The sequence below is a fragment of the Aythya marila genome, assembly GCF_965140915.1.
Source record: "Aythya marila genome assembly, chromosome: 5".
Taxonomy (NCBI): Eukaryota; Metazoa; Chordata; class Aves; order Anseriformes; family Anatidae; genus Aythya; species Aythya marila.
The window spans coordinates 27,970,384-27,994,661 of NC_139046.1; the positions used below are offsets into that span (position 1 = coordinate 27,970,384).

At 37.2% G+C, this 24,278-nt stretch overlaps 1 protein-coding gene across 6 annotated transcripts in view; it reads left to right on the forward strand.

The window, feature by feature from the left end:
- NRXN3 (neurexin 3) overlaps positions 1 to 24,278 on the forward strand; it is a 934,456-nt gene that overhangs the window by 802,512 nt on the left and 107,666 nt on the right. For 3 of the 6 annotated variants that reach the window (XM_082761542.1, XM_082761546.1, XM_082761547.1), the window contains 2 exons: positions 17,383 to 17,472; positions 23,729 to 24,036. In XM_082761542.1, coding sequence (XP_082617668.1) covers positions 17,383 to 17,472; positions 23,729 to 24,036 — 398 coding nt within the window. The remainder of the gene's footprint in view (positions 1 to 17,382; positions 17,473 to 23,728; positions 24,037 to 24,278) is intronic. The other 3 variants (XM_082761545.1, XM_082761544.1, XM_082761543.1) reach the window with 1 other exon arrangement.

Here is a 24,278-nt window from a genome sequence, read left to right on the forward strand (position 1 = left end):
CTTTCTTTTATGTTGTTGCTGAGAGCCTTCTCTAAATCTAACTTAATCTTGTTGGTGATGAAGTTGGAGTCAATTTGGGATAAAAGTAAGACAGGAAAGCTACTTAAAGCAGATGAAGCTTCTGACATGATGTTGTTTCAGATTACAGTGAAACCCTTAAAATTTGAGGCACTCAAATTTGGTGAGAAGAATTCAAATCAGGAATCCTGAGGTTTGGGAAAGAGTTGACAATTCCCAGAAGGGTTAAAAACCAATCTTTTTATCTTGACACAGATACTTCAGTGCCTAAGTTTTCATTAGTTCTGAGGTGGGAGTTGTTTTTTTTTTTTTTTCCCTCTCCACTCTGTTCACAAAGAATTACTTTGTACATGTATGTTGCCAAATTTGTAGCATACATTGAAATGAGCCTGATGTTCCCCTTCATCCATCCATGCTATTGTTCCATCCATGCTCTATGACTACATCTTCTGCAGTAGAAAAAGAAACAAAACTAGGTGTAGAGAAGCTTTACAGTGAGAAAGTATGAGTGAAACAAAACAACAAAAAAGTCTCCATTGGAGTAATACTTAAAAGGAGAAGATTAAAGTAAGGGAGGTAAGAGACAGGAATATGCTGTCATTTAAAGAAATGCATGTTTTAGAGAGAAACATTAAACAACTGGATTCTTATCTGAATTCATTAGTTCAGTCACCCAGTAGAGATTTTATATTTTTCTCCCGTATCATTCTTTTGAGTGATCTCTGTCTTCTTCTAGGAGTCTCTGCCCTTTCAAATGACATTAATTTGCAGTTCTATTGGCATGAAATATAAGAAAAAGATTTTGTCTTCTGTGCCCCTACTTCATTCTCTGTCTCAAGTACACATTTGTGAGGAATCTTAGGAAGCTGGACAGTTAGATCTCAATGACAGAACTTCAGGGACTTTGTGACTGCTCTGGCAACTTCTGTGGCCTCCGAAGAATATGTCTTTAAAACAAAAAGTTGGTTCTGAGGCCCCTGATGAGGTTTTTCTTCAGACTAGTTCCGGTCTCCAGGACTGAATGTCCCTGAACAGTTGGAGTGTATCTTCTGTGTTAATTTTATTTGAAAGGAATCCAGTTTGCATTCCCTGAGAGCATTTCAGTATGTCAAAGTGTAGCATGTAGAGAGTGTTAGGAGGCACACCTCGGAGGCATGCTCCTGATGAAAAGGAGTATGCCTTAAGAGCTAGAGCTGGACAATGGAGTTCATTCTTTCATTACTACATCTCATACTCATGTTGCTTAAACAGTCAAATTTATTATTTCTGCTCACATCTTCTGTTCAGCATTCTATCCCCCCTGTAACTGGCCCAGGAGAAGAGGGCACATGATTGCGAAAGTGAGTGTCCATGAGATTGGGGAAGATAAATTTACTTCCTTTGTCAGCAAGGCTGCTTTATGCCAGTATAATGTCTTTACTGAACTACATCCTTAGGAGTTTGTGAGAAAAAAAAAAAAAAAAGTCTTTTTCTCACTTGCTGCTGCCTAAAACAAATTGCTTTCCAGAAGCACACGTTAAAATGATAGTGCTCTAGGTTGTCTTACCTACCTAAAATGTGAAGGGCATGAAGTTTTTCTTCCAACAATACTCACTTTCATTTACTCAGTGGAAAGATTGGCAATTGCTTGTTAGTACCAGGGAGGTGATGTGAGGCATGGAAGAAAATTGGCTGAGTTTCTACATGATCTTTCAAGAGGTTTTCCAGCACATTGTTCCACTCCAGTGGTATCAGAAGATATTTGGCAAAGGTTACAGTGTTTTGTTTAAATGAAAGGAGAAGCTCTAGAAAAAAATCTAGTGACTACCCATTTTAAAAGTATTTTTCACCTTATCGCCTTCATCTTTGAGAAAATTACCTAGAAGGTTAGTTTTGGGACAGCTGAAATGATGTATTACATCTGTGTATTGATTTAATGGATACTACATGTCTCATCTGTTTTAACTGTAGAGAAGGAATCATAGTGGTGGAAACAAGTAAAATATTTATGTTGATTATCCCCTTTTGATACAATTCAACAATATGCATGATTCCACCTTATCTTTCTGTTACTAGACATCTATGACTAAAGAGATACAGATGGAGATGTGTTTTTTTTTTAGTTCTGCTGATGGAGTGGTCCAAGACCACTGGATACTTCAACGAAGTGCTAAGTATGTCTTAATGGGATGATAACTTTTTTTTTTTTTTCCTTAATACCTACCCAAAATTATTGTAGGGATTTTAAGAAAGCAAAAAACATGCAGCAGTACAGTAGACCAAACAGAACTTGAGTTACGTGAGCATCAGGAATTTTACAGGGCTTTTAGGATGGAGGGAAAGGAGAAGTGAGCTGTTTCAGGGAGAGGAAGCTGAATATTATAAATGTGAAAAGGGAAGGGCACTTAATAAGCAAGGAAACTGAGGTTGGTTTAAATATTAAGTGTTGTATTGATATCTTGTGTCTAATAATAGGTGCAGTTGGAAGTTTCTGTGAAAAATAACAACTGACTTTATTGTCAGAAATGCTAGTTGTTCACAGCTTTATCTGTCTTTAAATGGAGTATTGGTACTCAGTATCTCTAAAAACGGTTATTCACATCTCTACAAATCAAATTCTTTGAGTTTTACATGACTGCCAAACTAGAGTTCATAGCCTCCTTTGAAACAGGTCATTTCTTGTCCTACCTGAGCCATTTATCACCTTTCCCTTGATATTTTCAGTCTCCTTCCAAAGTGGTGTGACCTTTTTATTCAAAGTCCCTTTTCCACCTCATCCCTCCACTTGAGAGACTTTGAGCAGGGTGTTGTTTCTTTTCTTTTCTTTTCTTCGTTCTTTCTGGTTTTATTTAGGTTTTATCAGCAACAATTTCTTTCTCTCCCTCTGTGATTTCCCAGCCATGAGATAAATAGCCTTGTATCTTACAAGCTAAATACAATTACTGCTATCAAAAACAGAGTCTTTCTCTCCCTGTAAATGTCTCTTGGAAGCTGATAAGATGTTCAAGGCAAACTGCAGGCTGCTGCCTAATCCTGAGATTAAACATAACCACCCAGAAGACAGCAAGAGATAATTTGGGGGGTTGGGGGAGGGCAGGCAGGAGAGGAAGAGAGGAGGAGAAACTGAGATCCTCTCCTGAGATATTAAGAGGACATGCACAAGGCTCAAGGTTATTTGTAAAGGAATTACACAAAACACACAAGGGCTTGTTATGATGAGGAATTTCCTCAGATAATGCAGTGATTGTTGTAGTTGTTAAGGACAAAATTTAGCAGGGATTTGTTTGATGTGAAGCGTGCAGGGGAGCACTAGGAAACAGCTTCCAGGCATATCTGCCGATTTTTATATATTAGTCCCCATCTTGTCCCTGAAACACGAGGTCTCACAAGGTTACATCCGGATGCCTCGTGCATTCTGGCTTGGGTATGTCTCACAGGCTTGATGCTGAATATAGAGACATGGTAAATTTCCTGAGAGTAGAGCAGGGGTCTGAGCTAGCTCTGCTTTTGTTACCAATTGACCATCTGAACTCAGGTAACTTAACCTCCTGTATGCAAACTAGAGATAACACTAATCTTTTAGGAAATAGAAATGCCTTAATTAATTATGGAGAAGTAGTGTGTTATACCTGTAATAGTCTTCGAATATAGCCAAGGCAGGATTCCTGGAGACAGAGTCTTTATGAGTCAGTCCAGTACCACAGCAAAAAGCAGCCTTGCTTCTGGATATGCAGGTTCCCCTAGTTCTTTCATTAGCGGCATTTTCTTTTTCTCCCTCTGTAAAGAAGCTTTCTTTAAGGTCCTGTGTTTCTGAAAGGTTGTCTGTGTTTTCAAAATGTATCAATTGGCCTAATAAGGGATATTACCTCTCCCAGCTTTGCTTTATTTAATTTGTAATGCATTAGCCAAGAAGGTGGAGAGGTTTGGATAATCTAATAGTATCATCACTGGAGGATTTAAGAGAAGACTATATATTCTTTCTTCAGCTAATATGTCCTCTGATACTGGAGATGATATGCAAATACTGTGATTATTAGTTCTTATGAGCTCAGTAATGCCAAGTCTGATGCTAATTGGGACATTAACAAGGAAAACTCAAAAGCAGAACTAAGTGGGATGTCTGAGTCACTGCAAAATGTTCTTCCTTTCTAAGTTTTTTATTATCCTTGCAGAGTACCTCTGCATGGCTTGTCTTGTATTACTTGAGTGATTTCCAAATATTCGGTTGATGAGCCTTATTAGAGGAAACAGGTAGCTTTCTGTCTTCGCAGAGCTTGGCTTCTCCTCCCCCAAACTCCTTCTGTCTGCTCCAAAGTGATTTTAGCATCTCTTCTTTTTGGCAGCTACTTTCTACCACCCCCAACTCAAGTTTCTGCCTTCTTGTGCCCTTTAGTTCTCCTTTCCTTCCTTTAGACTTGATTGTTATGATCTCTCACTGATACCAAAACCAAGGTAATAAGAAACTTGGCTGAATCCAGTTGTTTCCATGAAGAAGCACATGGATCTTGTACATTACCACTTGCAGTCATTAATAAATTCTATTGTTTGATGTGAAAGCTGAAGGGATGTCTTTGTGGTACTGCCAGATCCCGCTGTGGTTTTAATATTTTCCTATCCAAATGCCCCTGTCAGTGGGTAATGAGTTAAGAACAAGAGCACTGAATTTCGATTAGCCTTGTGGGTTGAATGTGATCCCCAGAGTTCCTGTCATACACTTGTTTGTGGGTTTTGATTTTCCATATCGTACTCATTTTGTGGGACTTAAATGAGCTCATAGATGCTTCCTATCAGCATGAATTAGAGAAGGCATGTAAAGTACCTTTGACAGATTTACTGCGTTTTATAATGAGGCTAAAACATATAAAAAGACAGGGTTAATAAAACAGCATTGGAGAAGCACATTCTGAAGGGAGTACTGTGACATATGTTGAAAGATCTGCCAAGAGGGATGATTAAAGCATGACAAGTTGATGAAATCAAGAGTTGATTGTAGCTTGTCACTCTAGGGCCATAACATCTATAATGTATTTATAAGGTAGAAAAACAGATAGATGTGGATACATGGTATGAACACTCAGTTTTGGGACCTGTACCCACTAAGATATAAACTTACGCATACTAAGACACCAACAGACAAATGTACTTTCGAATTTGTGCAGAAACACCCATGTACACATGTTAATGCATGCACATCCATACGGAATGATGGGATAGAATCTCACATGATAAAAAAAGTTACGTAAATGCTGCCACTACACTCACAGTTTCACTTCTGCATACTTTGTCTTTTGCTTTCCCACAAGAATAATGCTGTGGTTCTTTTTAGTGTTGTACTTATGCCCAACCAGTTGCATGGAGGTGTGGTAGGACTTGTCTGTCTTTGAGGGCAAAGGAGGGGAAAGACAGAGGAAAAAAGAACAAAGTGACTATTGCAACTTTCAATACTCATCCTTCCTGTCAGAGTTTCGTTTCTTAATACTGGTCCAGGCTTTTATAATATGCTGCACACAATCGTTCTGCATGAGATACAGCCTTAACTTCACCAAATACCTCAAGCCCACGTGACTGGTAGTTTATCACACACCTGCATTTCTGTACACTTAGCATTAATCAAGAAGGAGATGCTTAGTTTCTTATAGAGGAGTGTGAGCTAACCAGGTGGAACAGATAGTACAGAATTATTTATCAGCAGTAGGACTGAAAGAAGAAAGAGTTTACCTAAGGAATTGTACATATAGAATGGTACCTTCATGCAAGTAGCCTTGATTTTCTAATTCCTATGTAGGATCCCACAGAGAGTCCTTGAGCTATGGGAATAACATACATGTTTACATAGCAGTCTTTTAGTAATGCCACATAACAGCCACATAAGGTTGTTCTAACATTTAAATACATGTCACAGAGGCAATGTTAGATTTTAGTTAGCCAAAATACTTTCTCTTGGTTGTAGCCTTGGGTAAAGAAATTGCTGTCAGAAAGCACTGACAATTTGAGGAAACTTTTTGTCAGTGCAGTCTAAAAACACAGGGATATGTATTATATTGCTGTATGTACTGTTGAACATCAGACTAGATGTCCAGCATGTCCAATCTACAGGTGAATACAAATACAAAAGAATAAAGTTTGCTAGAATGGTCCAAATGACACTTCTCTCCAATGGTCCTGAATTGGGAATGGTTTCTATTCTGTCCTATCAGAGCCTGCTTGTCCATCTAATCAGCTTCTTGAGCCAGAGAGCAAACAAGTGGATGATACTTCAGAGAATGATAGTAAATCCACCATGGTAACAATAAAAATGTGCCTTGAAATATGTTCTTCTGAGAAGTTTTATTCTATTCTTGAGCTTAGTTTGTGACCTGAAACACAAGGTCACATAAACAGTACATGTTTATATCTTGTCTACAGTCATTACATTTGCATTACTTCATAGGAAAGCAAATGCTTTCTTTTTTCCCCCATTAATTCATCCGGGGAGACACAATGATGTGGAAATATTCCAGCTCCCTCTTCAGCTGGAATTTGATAGAAGTTACTGTGCTACATTGTAAGCACATCACTCAGCAAAAATTTAACACAAAACAAGACAAAACAAAACCTAGGCAGTTAAGGGGCATCTCTAACTTTTCCTCCATCTCTGGTTCTTTTTCCATGGATGATCTTGATTCTCAAATTGCAGTTCTTTCCTCTAAGCTTAGTCCTACAGACTAGTATTGCCTGTAAGAGAAATTCTACCAACACAGAATGAATATTTATAAAAGGCCATGTTAACCTTTGACAGTGGCAGTATGGTATGTAGTATAACTAGGGAGGAAATGAGCTTTACATTTCCCCAGTTGTAGACGTGCTATATGTCAAAATAATGACTCAAAGTATGCCAAGATATAGTATCCATAGGGCACTAATGCATCTTTCTATGTAGGTGTTCTCACCCTTCTCACATCTGATACAAACCCCTTGAGCTGAGGAATTTCCCTAAATACTAGGATAAAATTCCTACAGTCACTACAGGCCTTTGAATCCATCCTTGAGATACAGTGGTGAAAAACAGGTGTATTGCATTCCCAGAGGGATCCAGGGCATGTTATTTTCCATTGCATTTCTTTGACACCCAGCACACTTCTTGGTAAAGTCATCACCATGCTATTTTCCAGGAACAGTCATTCCACTTGACGAGATGTAGCTATGTCCTGATAGCTTGGTCTTGCTAACAATTCCAGGCTAAAGTCTGTGGCTGCTCACATAAGCATGATTATCCTGACTGAATATTCAAATGCTGTGAACTGTGTCTTTCCAACCTGAATGATTCTACCCGTTTGTGCCCACTGGTCCATGATTGTATAAATGCCCAGGTACCAAGCATAAGCAATCTCATCAAAAATTTCTGATAGATTTCTTGTTTGCTAAAGGAAGATGAATTATAATGGGTTCAGTTATCTGCAGAAACATATAATGTATCTGTATAATGTAGTGCAGAGAAAGATGGAGAAATATTTCTCAGATATAGAATCGGGCTAAATAAGATTGCTGGAAAGTAGGAATTCCACTAGACAGCACAGTGCAATGAACTCCCAGACATTAATATAGTTATGTTTCTCTCCTGGGTTAGTACTGTTTCAGTTTTTGTGGTCAAATGGAGTTGCTATAATATAGCCTCTTTTTTCTCTCCCTCCCATTCTGTCCCTGTCTCTCTCTCTCTTTAATATACACTCCCCCCCCCCCCCTTCCGCCATACACACACACTCATAGAGTGAGAGAGAGCAAACAAACATCTTGCCTGAGGGATCAGAGGCTTGAACAACAACTTTGTGCTTTTCTGATCTTATTGCCTCCAGAAAGAACAGTGCCAGCTGTAATCCCAGGTTGACACAGCTGACATGCAGTGACAGAAGGGGCTCACACATTCACATCAGCCTTCTCCCTGCTCAGTAAAAGGCACTGGAGAGCACAAAGTCATTGAAATCGAATGGTGTGACTGAGGACCGAAGCAGAGCTACTGTGTGAAAGGATGGTCAGAAATGAAAGGGACCAGACAGAACCAGAAGCCAGAAGTTCCTGAACTCCAGTCTCATCTGTATAGATGCCATTCTTTGCAATCTTGGGTAATGATTTTACTACTCAGTAAAATCATCAGTTTTCTGATCAGTAATGTGGGGTTAAAGCCTCAATTTACCTTATATTCAGAGACTTAAATAGAAAATATTATACAGTGCACTGAGTATTAAAACCTTTCTGTATCAGCCAACCTACATTGTCACTAAGTACCTGGAGCACCATGGAGATTGAAATTTGCACAAATTCATAGTGAGATTCACTTTGCATAACAGTCTGATGTGCAGACTGAGTAGTATTTTACCCCTTCCCTACTACCTTTTCCATAGCAGTTTCCATAGCAGGTCACTTCCAAGAAAGCAATTGATTTAAAAGGTTAGATTGGAGAAAGCATACCTACAAAAACTACAAGTACCTTTTCCCACAGGTCTACCTTACTTCTGACGCTGTTATTCAGTAATGATTTTTTTCACAGGATGTTTCCTGTGCCTCTTTTTCTTTGCTTGGCTTTGTGAACCATGCCTGTCTTTGAGAAGGCTTATGGGGTCACTACAGACACCTGGAATTCTTTGCTATGTCTAGGGCAGTGCAAACAGAAGAAATTATTTCAAAAGGAGGCAAAGTTTTCAGATTTGTAGTGAACAGAGTTGGGAAAGACGTGGTTGGTCCAGTTTATTCCATAATCAACTGATATCCCCCACCATATTCTATGAGGCTTTATCAAGTATAATTTTAAATAATGCAAGAATTTCCCTGGGGGGACTAGCACTGTCTAATATGCAATCTTGATAGGAAGTACTTCTTAATAAACTTCTTTCATCAGTTTCTTACTTGCTTTTAGTTGTTTCCTTGCACTTACCCTAGGGAACTTGCCTCCTTTCCATAGGATTTGTACATTTCTGTGACTTTTCACTGGTCAGTTTTCCACTCCCCACTGCATATTTGACTAAATGCTTTTTGTAGTCAACATTCTCATTAACATCGTTGACTGAGCAGCCTCACCAAGCTATAGTCCTGGGAAAGTACTGAACATGCTTTCTCCATTTGTTGTATATTCAACTTTCCATATCATCTCACTGATAATAGGTGCACAGGGAAAAGAGAAACAGAAAGAAATGAAAGCTTCTGGTGGAGGCAACCCAGCCTAATCACTGCCAGCACCAATCCAGGGACTGGAAGTCCTGCTGGAGCTGAGTCATTTCCTGTATAGCTACTGGAGAGCCTTTCAGCACCTTCCACCAGTGAGTCTTGTCTTTGGTGTAATGGCCAGTAAACATCAAGAAGAGCCCTTCTTGAACAGGGAGCACAGAACACAGAGCCCCATGAGGTTCAGCTTTGACTGGACTTCCTAGCCCTATCTCCCTGTTGGCTGTGTCAGACCTAAGCTAGTGGTCTACCTGTATGCTCTTATTTTCAGTAGGTGTAGTAAGGCCACAGGCTTTCATACCTCACATTCTGTACCACAAAAAGGCTATTGTTCTGTTTTCCATCTTGTACTGACCCTGAAAGCAATACAGCTGCATTCACATAGCTCCATGTTTAAGCCAATGCCTGTAAACTACATTTTTCCCTATGGTTTAAACTACAGTGTTTCCCTACCCTGACTTGCATATCCACAACTCAGCTAAGCAATCCCCAGATCTCTGTTTCATATCTCTTCCCACAAAATGAAATTTGCTCTGGTTTAAATTGGAAAGATCAATATGTAGTTTAGTTTCGGTTGTTCTTTAATAGTCACTTTAGCTTTGGCTGCCTGACATGGGGCTTAATTTGGACCTGGACAGTGAAAAAAAAACAAGAATTTACACATTACTTACAGAATGTCCCAAGGATATGGTAATACAGACAAACAAATTGTTTTTGTATATGTAAAAAAAAAAAAAAAAAAAAAAAAAAAAAGCTGAACTGGTAGCTTTCTTCTCTATACTGTACCGTAGTTCACTTTTCTAATATAAATCAAGAGAACTAAAGGAGATTGTTGGCATCTCATGACTATGACCTCAGCTTCTTTAGGACAGAGATGATTCAGTATAATCTGTCATATAAAATAAAATCTGGACCACGTTTTCCAAAACTAACTTTTCTTTTGCACCCTTGAAGAAGTTAACTTCCACCTTTGCTAGTCTGAGTTTTCTTTTAGTTTTGCATTTATTGTAGTTCTTGATTTTCAGAGCAAGTCACTCATTTTCTCATCCATACAAGACAGCATAGAAATATTAATCTAAGGGTGCTTGAAATGTTACTAAGATTTAAACCCTAGTCTCCTAGTTTGCCTCCAAATGTCCTGGTGACTTTGGCCTACATGCTGCCTTGCTTTGAATTTGGCACTTACGTTTGCTTTACATTAAAATCCAGAATTATTCAGTTCAAAATTGTTTAAAAATCAATTTGTACCTAGCATACTGAATCTGAGTACCTGAAGTAAAGAGATGTTACATATGAAAAAGTAAATGTTGGGAAATACCAAAATAGAGTAGAGAGTGGCCACAAAAAAAAAAAAAAAAAAAAAAAAAAAAAAAAAAAAAGGCAGTAGAAACTTAGAAACAACTTCAGATGCCAGATCAGGGGAGTAACTTTTGCTTTTGTAGTCTTCCTAGATAATTCTCTTTCCTATTTTTAGTACTTATGCTACACAGACCTCGTTGTCTTTTGTCATGAGGGCAGTGAGCTGAGGAGAGCTGTAGTGTGAAGGTCAGCTTTTAACTCCATTCCACAGTGAGATGAACGAAAGGAAAGGTGTGGCTCCTTGCAAACAAGGTAATCAGAGGGAATTAAAGATAAAAGTCAAGGGTATCTGGGACTAAAGGGAAAACAAGGACAGGAAATAAAATGAGAATTCAATGCAAAAGATACACCTTAATCTAACAGTGCAGACAGAAGGGAAAACGCAATATCCAAGAGCTGAAGCAAAAATAAAAAATGTCAAGACTTGGCTATTCTTTAGTCTCCTTAAACAAAATAAAATCACAAATTTCAATTAATCTTCCACAGTATCTTCTTACATAACGCAAAAATGAACCTTTGCAAGAATTTGTAGAGGGACAATTTGTGGTAGTTGCAAAGACAGATTCTAGATCACCTACCTTATAATTATTTTGTTTAGTTGCATGGCTGTCTTGCTTCATTTCTGTGTAAGTCACATCTGTGGTTTCAAGTTTGGACTTTTTCCAAGTGTTTTATAAAAACCACTCTGAGTAGACATTTTTTACATGTTTTGATTTTGATGCAAATACTGCCTGTGTTATATAACATAAACCACAATATGGCCTTACAGTAATACAGCAAAGTACACAGCTATGCAAAAATAAGCTTTATTTTAGTGCCAGCAATAGTGTCATTATTCCTTCCTGATTTATGGAAGGGGGAAGGTTCAAGTCGTAAATATGGACTTCACTAATAGGCTTCTGTCAGTTTCCCTGCTGAATGTAAAGTGATAACAAATAATAGCTTTACTTAATAGTTTTCAGAGCAAAACACGTATTTAAGGAAATGAGAAAATGGGACTATTTATATACTGATACTGTAAGTTTTTAAGTGCATCTGCTTGCAAATAGAAATGGTTAAATAGGTACAGTATGTGTCTATCACAAATGTACTTCCAAAACTTTTTAAGCTGGCAAAGTCTGTGCCTTTTATTAGAGTGAAATGGTCATTTCTCCTTGATACATGTGAGCCTCCTTTTCCAGAGTACATTTCATCAACTCTAGAGGAATTTGGGGGCTAAACTGAACTGGATCGGATTATGTCAGAAGTGGATTTAGCACTCTTAAGGTCAACTTTGCAGACTACCATGCCGTTCTACCATATTCATGTCAATTAATTGTATGTAGATCATGTTGAGATTATGAGCTCAAACCAAAAGCTGTTGGGAGCACAAAGCTATCAAACACTAACTACTTACTGGTCCTTCCACTGAAATTCCATCTATAATAAGTAAAAGGGAGGTGGAATCAGTTTAAACCTTGAGGACTGATCTAGTAACATTTTCTTAAATCATTAGTGTCACCATATAGCCTTTCATTTCATAAGTGCTCATTAGATTATATGTCTCTTTGTTTTTAAAAACTTATAATCAAAGAAGAAAACATTGCTGCTGTATTTTCTCTTCATGAAACAGCCTTTGGCATTAATTTAGGACAGATGAATGTTTTCTTATGATATTCTTCTTAGCATCTTCACAGACTTGACAACACATCAGGTTGTATTAATATTCTACCTGGAAACAAGCACTTTCTTTCTGCCCAGTGCAATTTGCTGGAACCTTTCAGCTTTTCTCTTCCTTACCAAAGAGGCAGTAAATCATCGTGATTGGTATCTAGGCCAAGAAGAAACATTTTTCAGTGCTCCAATTGCTCTTTTACTTTCTTTGGCTTAAGAATCCATTTTGGTTTAGAAATAGGCATAATGCAATAAAGATTGATTGTTTTCTTAAAGGAACCATGAGACAGCAAGCAAAACATCATCCAGTATTGTAGGGTTTGGGAGGAAAATTTTGCTTTGCCCATGAGAAAATTTAAAATATCTCCCCCTGGACTGTTACACTGTATCAAAAGCATTTCCTGGGGGAACTGCTAATAGTGATTAGCAGAAGCAAGTTCTGTTGATTTTTCCCAATTTAGTTTGATCTAAATTGAAAATTATCAAGAGCTAAAGCTAGAAGTGCATCTGATTTATCTGTATAGTCAGTGAAGCAGGAGCACACTGAGGGTTGCAGAAAAGAAAACAGAAGACTGGCAACCGATCATATTTAACCAGCAGGCTGTGATTTTTATGATTTAGGTGCCAGGCTTTCTTGTGGCAGGGGGAACAAACAATCAGATCTGTCTTTTCTGCCAGATTCCTCTCCAAAACATAGTTTCATCAGGACCGTCTGTGGTATTTGAAATATTTTGAATATTCAGGTTAAAAAAGTCTCAGAGATCCAGAGGATTTCAAAATGCTACCATTAGAATCCTGATGGTCATAGTAGCCTTGATACTTACCAGTTTATTCGAAAACTGAGGTTTTCATATATCTCTGCATTTCCAGTATCTGTGTAACACCTAGGAGATGTAGCTGGATTTCTGTTAATCACACATGTGAGTATTAAAAGAAAAACAGAATTGTTTTACACCAGTCATCACATATCTAGATTTGACAGTGCTACAGAATTTTGCATAAGGAGAAAAATTAGGTGAAGGAATGCATTTCTGAGGGTTTTTTAGATGAAGCTGAGTCATGAAGCAGATTGTAAGTGATATTAATAGGCAGGAATTTGTTGTGCAGAAGAAAAAAAAGCATGGAGATTATTTTAAATGACCAGTTCTACTGGTATTTAAATAACTACTAGCGATGGGAGGAAAAATACTTAGTCAATCACAAGTAGCAAAACTAATTAACACAACTTTATTATAACAAATTATGTCCTGCAGACCTTTGAGACCCACATGGATTTTGATTGCAAAAGAACTATGGGATTAAGTGTATTTTCTAAATTAAACTAAAATGACTTTTTATTTACATGTTCTTTTCTGAAGTAAAGAACTTGAATCTGATTTGGACTCAAAGAGAAAAAAGGGAGTCTAGATTATGTGAGTGAAGGCATTTTTCAAACATGAACATATGTGTCATTTAGCTCTAGAAAGGCATTGCACTGAGGTCACAAAAGGATTTTTACTGAAAATTTCTGTATATGAAGATGGACAAGAATCCTGCTTCATCACATTATGTAGCTCAGCTGTCAGAGGGCCAATGAGCTTACTTCATATTAAATTTACATCACATTGTTTTGCAAACCATGATATTTCCTTTTTGAATTCTCATATCAAGTGCTGTGTTTATTTTTTTAAAGCACAACTCAAAGTCAATATTAATTTAATAATTGTATGTGTTTAATGGTATTTACCTAACATCCCTAGCTCTTAACAAGGCAAAACTTGTTTTTTAACTCAATATTGTAACTGGGTATATCAGTGAACACATTCTCATGCACGTATTTTTAAAACTCATTCTCACTAATGTCTGAAATAAAATTTAAAAGCAAAGCCAAAACAAAATAGCTCAGGTACTAATATTGCAATTTAAACCTATTTGAATTTTCTAATGTCCTTCAGTTTTTCATAGATTTTAAAGGTATGATTTTTATACATATATTAATTTTGTTGAATCTATCTACCTAATAACAATAATCATAAAATTAAATTAAACCTGATTTAAAAAAAAAAAAAAAAAAAGTCTTTAAAGATGTGGTGGGCAATAGTTGTCATTTCTGGCTTTCTTGAAGGTCTAGGACTGTATTACAAGAAACCCGTTTTATCTGTCATTCTTTCATTGTCCCATTTCCTTTTTACCTTAGTCTTGCTGGCCTGTTCTTTTGAGATGCTCTATTTCTGAGAAATTTCAATTCACTACATTTTTTTCCCTTCTACAGTCAGCCCTCCAAACAGAGGAAGAAGCACTCCATGTCAGACATTGGGCTGACACTTATGTTCCTATGAACAGTGGATCGTTCTTTATTCTGAAAAACAATTCATTGCCTCTGGTAAAAGGTTGCTTACGTACATATTGAGTGAAGCCAGTGGAGCTTTTTTGTTCCAAATAAAGTGTGCTATAGAATTTCTTTGGCCCCATAGAAAATGTTCCTGCTCATCAACATTGACATTTCAGTACAATTTAATCTAACCAGAAGTCCTTACTCAAACTATACACTCTAAAATGTTGAATAACATCCATTTTTACTGAAACTATACAGTTTCTATGCAATACAGGTGTATTACAGGAGTAGCAGACTCTCCGTAAGTGTTCAAGTGTGGGTTGACAGACTAATTTAGTAGTTTACGTAGAAATTTAGGACTCTAAGTCCCATTGAAACACCTCCTGAGTGTCTTTCAAAACCTGGTACTCCTTTCTTACACAGTGAAAAATATCCCTGCTGAAAACAAAAATATCCTAAAAGAGATGCAGGATTCCTGTGATTACATTTATGAGGTTTGGCTGGTTTGGTGAAGAAATGTGTGGATTAGTGTGTTACAAGAAGGCCTAATGGATAAGCTGAATGCCTTGCTAATTGTTCATAAGAAAGAAATTATTTTCATAGTAAGCTTGAATAGATTATTCTTGTTTCAGTTCTCTCCAAACTAGGTATGTTCCCTGACCTGTGAGTAGATCTTGTACTGAACAAGATTCAAGTTTTCTGTTTGTGAATATATCTTCGCAAAAGTACAGAAATGACTATTGGTATTTTTTGGTGGTGCTGATGAATTATGAGATCTGGGAATGTACTTAAAGGTAACTGTGAATGACTCCCAGCCACCACACTGTTTGATGTAATTTGATGCATGACTGACAGAGTGTTGTGTTTCTAGTATTCTATCTTTTCCTTCTAGTTGATCAGAGTAACCAATTGTACACAGCATGCATCTGACATGGGACAGAGAAACTGGTACCATCAGCGTGTGTCAGCTAGTGCCTAATTAGATCTTTCTGCTGTGGAGAATAGCAGTTTCCCACAATGGATCTGTTACATGGAAGAAAAAAAGTAGGCACCTTTCCAGGGAGGTGATAATGGGTCAGACCAGTAAAGTCCTTCTTAGAAGTTTTTACATTGTTTTGCCTGTTGCCCCAAATAAGCAGCTCGTGAATGTTCATGGTTATAGATGGTGATAGTAAACCAAATCCAGATTACTGTCTGTGTTACATTTGAATCCTTGTAGGAATATTGCCAGTATATCACAGTAATGCCTCCAACCCGTTCCAGAAAATCAGAAGTGACAAACTGATCCTGGAGTGGGTAGCTGTGGTCAGCAGGTACCTCTCACAGACTAGCAGCATTTTCTGAACAACAGTTAAAGAGTAAGGATTATTGAGCACACGAGGTTCACCAGCCAGTGTCTGAGGTTTGAAAGTGTCTGCTGTAGAGCATCCTCCCAGCTGTTAGTTGCATATATATATTTATATATATAGTCTCTATATTTTTTTTCTATGTGTGTCTTTACATTGAAAAAAGATTTCAGCATCTCTTTCAGAAAGTCAAATAAATATGAAGCCCTTTTAGATTATTTATTTGTGAGATTTCAATAGGTGCACTGCAGATTCTGCAGAACGGTTGTGACTCTTGCACTGCCATTTATTGCACACGTATTAGAGTACTACTGACTAGCAGGAGTTCTGTTGATGGTAGTATTACTGTGGTAAGATTGGGGCTTACTCTAGTTTTCTAGTTTCCTCAGTATTATTTTGATTCTTTTCCCTAAGGATACGCTCTTTTTATGCCTACCTGACTAAAGAGCTTTTATAAAAATAATACATGAAGCAAGTACTAGAATGAGTCATAAAGTGACTGTAGCTGAAGAAAACAAAAACAGAATGATGGCACTTGTTTACTGTCACTCTAACACCATCAAACTGAACTCCTCCTTTCTACTAAAGCTTAGACTAACCCTTCTGATTGGTACCTGATTTTTTTCAATAACCATTGAATTTGGACAATGACTTTGTATGAATCTTATTCCTATCTGTATCATGTACTGTGCAAGTGATGAGGGTTTTCCTCCAAAAGTGCACTTTAATGAATAATACTATTATCCATCAACATGGAGCAATGGAACTGTATTTGCCAGAGTTTACATTTTGAGTAATCATTCTACTTTCACTTTAGTTTCCAAGCTTTTGTTTTTCTCCTGCAAAAGGCCCAAGTCTTTGGTAAACAGACACACACCCTCACATACCTTTAATGAACAACTCTTCAACTTTTTTAAAAATTTTACTTTTTTTTTTTTCTATCTTCCTACTCTTTGTTTTTTTTTATTTATTTTTTTTTTAAATCTGCTTCTACTACATCCTTTCAATATTAATTTCTTCTAATTTCTTCAGTACTTTTTTCTGTTTACTGGGTTTCTAGTCCTAACGCATATCTCCTACTACTGCAAGAAGGTTTATCAAAATAGTGCTATTTATATGTTTGTGTAACTGACATATTCTGCCATATTCTTTTGTCATCAGATCTAGAGTCTGATCAGAATGTTTTAATTCATGTCATTGAGTTCACTCAAGGTCTCATGTCCTGGACAAATTATACATGCCTTTTAACCAATCTGGATAAACAAATACTCTGAGAACAAGAGATATGTTATTCATGGGATTTAACTTGTTTGACCTTCCAGAACCTCAGGCAATTGTATGTATAACTATTCTCCACCATACTAAAGATAAAACTCTTTCTTTTATAATATATATGTACGGAAACATGTGCTTATTTATTTATAGCTAAATAAGGTCATAAACCATCAAAATCTAGGATGTGTTAACCATTTCATTGACTTTTCAGATTGTTTTTAAGCTGTTTTTTAAACTTTAAAGGCAACACTGATAGTGAACGGTTCCAAATGGTAAAACAGAAAATCCCCTTCAAATATAACCGGCCCGTAGAGGAGTGGCTGCAGGAAAAAGGTAATAGTCATTAAAACTTTCATTTTAAACCCATTTGATTCTAAACCCTCATTTTTAAAGCCTGCAAATAAATGTTTCTTAAATGATAATCGCCTGCTGCATAAATGACTGTTTTAATTTTCATTATAATTTGTGTCAGCTTCCACCTGCCATATGTTGATAAATCATGCTATAATACATTGCTATTAAAATGCAGTTAAAGGGACGAAATTCTGAGCTTGCTATCACAGTAATGACAAACAAGCAAAAATTCAGGAGGCATTTTCTTAAAAAAAAAAAAAAAAAAAAAAAAAAAAAAAAGAAGAAAGGAGAAGAGCAACAACATGTATTATGGCAATTTAACCACTGCATGATCTTCCTGTTTTGGTTTGTTTTTAAACTACATTACTATCTTTATTATCAAAGTTTTCATTATAAAAAAAAAAAAAAAGTGTATTTCAAACCTACTTGTTAAACCACTTCCTGTAATTTTTTTTTTTCTCATTAGTTTCATTAGCCGCTATGGCTATGTGTTTTCTAATTGTATTCAAATAATTAAACAATTTTTTAAAACGTTGTAAAGAAAACATTTTTTAATGTTTTCCTTTAAACTACAGTGAAGGAGACAGAGAAAGATGATGGTTCTGTCACTTTTGTTCTATATCTGAAGTGCAGTTTCAATGCTCAAATGATATGTTTTTCTAAGTTATGGGTCAAATTCTTCCCTAACTTACTCTCAGGTAGTGCTATCAAGTTTTGTGGGCTTGCATAGGGTAATTGGCCTCAGTTCAGCTAAAGACTTAACAACATGCATCGTAAGTCCAATTGGCTTGAGTAAGAATTCTGCATACACTTCAGTGATCTGCTGAAATGGGACTTGCGCCTGAACACTAATGTTCTTTTATCAAGAGTTTAGTGAAAAATACAATTTTGGAAGTAGAGCCCATTCCAAAGCTGGTTGAAGGTAACAGAATAACTCTCAGTGATTTCAGCAGGGTTTAGACTGGGCTAAACTGTGGGGAGTAAGATAGGGGTACTATTTATGTATGCTACCTGTGCTATTTAAAATAAAAAGTCACCGAACTAGTTTATTTCCTTGATGTCTTGGAAAAGCAGAACACAGTCTTCTCTGATTTCCTTTAAAGAAAGTAGTGCTGATAAAAAGAAAACGGGGGGAATAGGGGGGTGACCTTTGAACTCAAATCTTGCATTTTCTGTGTTGACTTAGACTATGAGTGTTACTACATTTTCCAAGAGGGAAAAGTATGTTGTAGGATGGGAAAAAGATCGTTTATCTTCTAACTTCTTTCTGCAGCTGGATTAGCAAATTGATTTAGCTAGAAAAATTATGTTAAGTCCACGAAAAATGTGGACAGCTGCAGTTAAAGTATTTTTATGAGGGATCTGATCCTGCAAAGTGTTGTGCAAACTCAGTTCCCATTGACTTCAATGAGAGCTGACAGTGTTGCCTGCTTTTCAGGTTTGGTTTACAACTGTGTAATGTTTGTAACAAAGGCTAAAATATTTGTGAAAGTAAGTGAAATTACATGTGTAACTAAAGCCATAATGGTTTTATGGAACAGCGAATTTTAGCCAACTACAAAGCAGATATTAAGATAAAGGTATACAGAAAATGCTTATTGAGTCTCAATGGGATGCCCTATTAATTTACAAGATCAAACTAAAATAAATAACGTTTGTCACTAAAAAGTGGATAATTTCGGTAAGTTTGAATTGCTAAAGTCCCTTTAACACTAAAGACAATGATTGCCTCAACTTTATTAAAACAGATGCATGTCTAATTCCTTGATGCAATTCATGTGCTTGAGAACCCCATTTTTTTCTTGTTTTTATTTCTCCTTTTTTCAGTTTTCCATAATTCTTTTGTTTTTTGTTACTGCTTCTCCAAGTTTGAGCTTATAAGCATGCCAAGGCACTTTCATTTGTAAGCCGTCCTGAAGTTTTGAACTGAAGTCTACCTTTTGTGGATATTGATGCTTTGTTAAAAGACAATCACACATGCAGTGGGGTCTGAAAGACAAAATTTGGGAATTTAGGCATTCTTAAAGCACCAATTTTTATTTAGGCTAGAAATGTGTATCCATGTTTTTACAAGAGTGAAAGGAAATTCAGTCTTCACACTCTGTACTAAGGAATGGCATCATGCAATGCAACACCTGAGACAGTACAGCTTTGTTCCTTCGTTCCAAAGTAGATAGACCTTTTCAGCAACTTAGGTAGCACTCAAATTAAAAAATTAAAAGAATGAATAATTTACCTAGCCATTCACCAATCTGCTCATCCATCTGCTCATCCATCCAATACTTACTGTACCGTGGAAGCCTTCTGTCAGAAGACTTTATAAAGATGATGAGTGAAAGCATAGCTCACTATCAAAATGGAACAAGGTGAACTGATGGGTGAAGAAATAGATAGATACATCAGTGAAACAAAGTATAGAATAGCTGTCTTCCCCATATGAATTCTTGGCTTGAGTGAGGTAAGATTAAACACGTTTTAGTTGACATTTTTAATGGCATAGGTTTGGTATTATTTTGGTACCACTGTTATATTGTTCGTAATGAAATGTTACATTGTTGGAAAACAAACATAACACAATGTCTTTCTGAAGTGGCATCATTACTGTTTGGTGGGTTTTTGGTGGTGTTGGTTTTTTAAATTTTATAAATTGTGTACAATAGTTTTAAGAAAAGCACAGAGTTACAATCTTGAATTTTATGAGTAATAAGCAAAACATCAACCACTAATAACTTTGCTGAGATTATGTGACTTAAAAAAAAAAAAAATGAAATGTTAGTCCTAAGTTGTTCATTTTAAGATGTCATAAAACCAGGAGATTTCATTAGTAGAATACTTGGTGCCTGCTAAGTTTCAGGTACAACTTGTTCTGCAATAGGAGGAGCTAATAAAGACCCAGAAGCATCTCATCAGAGGGACTGATCCTGGAAGTCCTTAATTCTGCAAATTTCTTTTACTTAGATGAGTGTCATTGATGTGAGTGACTACTTGTGAAGCAAGAACTATTAATGCGAATTATGGTTTGCAAATTCAGGCCCAAAATCTCTCTTAGCATTACAAAAAAGTTAAATTTCACTAAGATTTCTCTACGATATTTTTAATTGGTATTCAGTTTCTTGAATGAAGAAGTCAATGGGAGAGCAAACAAAGAAATGAAAGCTTGAACTGTGCAGAATATTTACAAAACACCTCAGAAATTTAAGATATGCTTGTTGTTTTCCTCTACTGTGACACTAAGCAGTAGGAAGAGTTCTCTGTGGAAAAGGCAGGCTATAAGTTTGCAACCCTCACACAGCTGGTAGAATTTACAAATACATTTCCTCAATCAAATTCAGTGGCCAAATAAATTTTACTTAGGGAGAGTGAGAGCTGCAGAACCATATAATCAAAAGAGTTATTAGAAGAGGTCTATGGTGGCAGAATTGTGTGTATTTTCTCAGTGATTTTCTATCATTCCATATGCTTTTCCCTGTTGTCTTTATTCGTATGTGTGTACACCATCAGAAAGAGCGAGGAATGACAGGTTATAGGTAACTCCAACAAGTGATTGTTCTTTTAGCAAACAGTTCTAGTACCAGTGTTGTCTACAGTGTTAACCGTTTGGTGCAGTGCATGAATTCTCCTGGACTGGCAGACCACTTACCAAACAAGGACAACCCCCAAAATTCTTAATCAAAGTTCCTTTTTTTTTTTTTTTTTTTTTTTTTTAACCTGGAGTGGGGCCACCTCCCTGGCATATACTTTTTTTCAGGATTAGAACCTAGAAATGGAGAGGTGATTTTTTTGCAGCCCTAAATACTAATTTTTGAAAATAAAACAAGAGATAAGACAGACACGTACTATGAGCTTGAGTAGATGACATCCTGAGGAAATGCCATAATCCTTCAGTAAAAGTGAAGGAACCCCTTTATTTCCCAGCTTGGGGAGCTTTCCTCACTGGAACACTATAAATTCTTCACCATCACCTATCATCTCTCTATGATAAACGATGATAGAAAGAGGCAGTATTCATTCAAGGGGAGAAAATAATGGAAATATGCATTTTTCAGGGATAACAGGAAAAAAAATAATGCGTTTTCAGGGATAACATCTCAAGATTAGTGACATAATTCCCTGGCCTTTACACATCTCACCTCCACCTTCTGCCACTCTATTATAAGTGAGGTTGGAAAGAGGGAATGATACAAATTAAATTTCTGGGTATGTAGGGGCAGGGACAGTATGGAGGGAAATATAGTGTTAGGGGGACGGAATATGCAAGGAGAACAGAACATGGTGAAGTAAGAAACTGACAGCATATCCATTAGAAAATCCAAGGCAATACAGGACAGAGCTATCAGGAAGAAAAGCAACCTAAGAACATGCTATGTGACAAGTATATCCTTCTACAGTGTACAGTGCAACCTCCTCTGGCTTGGAGAGGAGCTGGGCTGAGAAGGCTGAACGTTTTGATGGGTGTTTTCCTCATAGACAGGAGAAGAGACAAACTGCCCTGATTTTATTTGCCAGGGATGTGTGGCTTCAGTGCATGTTTCTAGATGTTTTAATTAAATTGCCTCTGGTAAGTTTAAAACCTCCTAAGATGCAGAATACTGCATCAAGTGTTTCAACACTTTCCAGGTGTAGGATACCCTCCATTTTTATTTCTCATTTCTTCATCAAAACAGTTCCTTCACCCTGATCAAGTCCTAGTGTTTCATTTCCAAACCTGTGGGTGAGGAGCACAAAAGATGTGCAGCCCACCTCCATATATCCATAATTTGCACCTCTCCATACACTTTTACTTGGTTAGCAAGGGCCGTCTTTGGGGACAGGAACTCCTTTCAGATACATTTCTTCTCTTGTCCCCATTCTCTTCCCCATGGTCCATCCTGTCACCATAAGATGATGCAACACCGCATCACCACTTGACTTCGAGACCTGCCACGACGACCACCAAAATTGGTGAGCTCCCCATTGTATTTTGATCTACTTTAACCACTGTTTGTGAAGAAATGAGCAGTGGGTTATACTCTGTGCTTTGCTATACATGCTACACCTCTAGTCAGGGTGGACTAGAGACAGGAAGCAGAGAGTGAAAACTGGGGAGAGAGGGAATGGGATAGGGACACATGGTGCAAATTTCATAAAAATAGGAAAACACAAATATTTGAATGATGATAGACATGATACTGTTTTGATAACTCTCCTGAGCTCTGCCCAGCCTGGATGTATGGTAATTCAATAGATTTCAGGTGGCATGGCCCTAGTCTTCTGATGAGCAGTGAAATTATAGGCACTGCCTTTCCACTGCATGAAACAATTTATTTTTTTAACATAGTCCATCAGCCTAGGACATAAACAGTATTTATAGAGTCTAGGCTGAATGTGATTTAAGTGGCCTGCAAAAAGTAGAATTAGCAATTGTTACAAGCATTTACTTTTAATAAATTTATTTCTCATTATGTATGATACCAGCCCCCTCCTAATACTCAGAGTGTGACCTAGAGAAAACCACTTAACCTGCCTACACTTGAAGTTCACCATCTGTAAGAGGGTATTCACAGGAATGGCATTCTGGGGGTTAGTCAGCTGAAGCACTTTGTTGTCCTTACTGCTTCAAGAATTTTGCTCTTTCAGAGACATCACGATGTTTGCATTTGGCGTTTTCTTGTTTTAGCTTTCTGAGACTTCACAACACAAAATTTCCAGGTAAAAGATTGTAACTGGACCTACCTTAAGTTACCTTCACAATCCAGTTGGTCAAAGTCAATTTTTCTGATGTTTTACTCTCCTCAAGCCACTCCTTTGCATTAGTAAAAATGGCTTTATGATATAATCCTATCCTTTGACCAGTGAAAAGAGAAGGGTTTTTAATGGGATAAAGCTTGACAGGTACTGAGATCTGAATTGATAATAGAAAAATTGCCACATATCAATTTCTTATCTGTAGTTGAAAATGGGTCTGATTCTAGGGCTCATATTTCTGACTGAATCGAATGTCCTCCATAGTTTTGATGTATGAGTGGATGTGGAAGTATGAGGTTCAGGTTTAGCTGTTCTTGCTTTCAGGATAATTTTTATTAGCAGTAAGTCTTAGGCAGCACATTTTCGTGCTGTATTTCTACCCTACAGTCTTCATAAACACTACCAAGAATGAATCTACTACTTTGTTGTCTGTCATTTCTGGCCAGGACTCAATGTAAGATACAATGTGAAGGAAATGTCTAGCAATAATGTTATTCACCCCCTTCACTAGGACGACAGTTAACGATCTTCAACACCCAGGCGCAAATAGCCATAGGAGGGAAGGACAGAGGGCGTCTCTTCCAAGGCCAGCTCTCCGGTCTCTATTACAATGGCTTGAAAGTGCTGAACATGGCAGCAGAGAACAACCCCAACATTAAAATCAATGGAAGTGTCCGACTAGTTGGGGAAGTCCCTTCCATCTTGGGAACAACACCCACAACCTCCGTACCACCAGAAATGTCTACTACAGTCATGGAAACCACAACTACAATGGCCACCACTACAACCCGAAAAAATCGTTCACCACCCAGCATCCAGGTGAGTCAATTTGTCTTCTGTATTTCCTTGGGTTCTTAGCTTCTTGTTTTGCTGCTCACTTGCAAGTTCACAGGAGCCATGTTCTCTGAATCATGCTCCATATAACTTATTTTAATAATATTGTGAAAGATAAATCATCACACAATGTGCTGCCCTCTTGTGCTGGTGATCAAACTAGTTGAATTATTATTGTACATGTATGTAATAGTGTAATAACAAGTTTTGCTCCTGTTGTAGTCCAA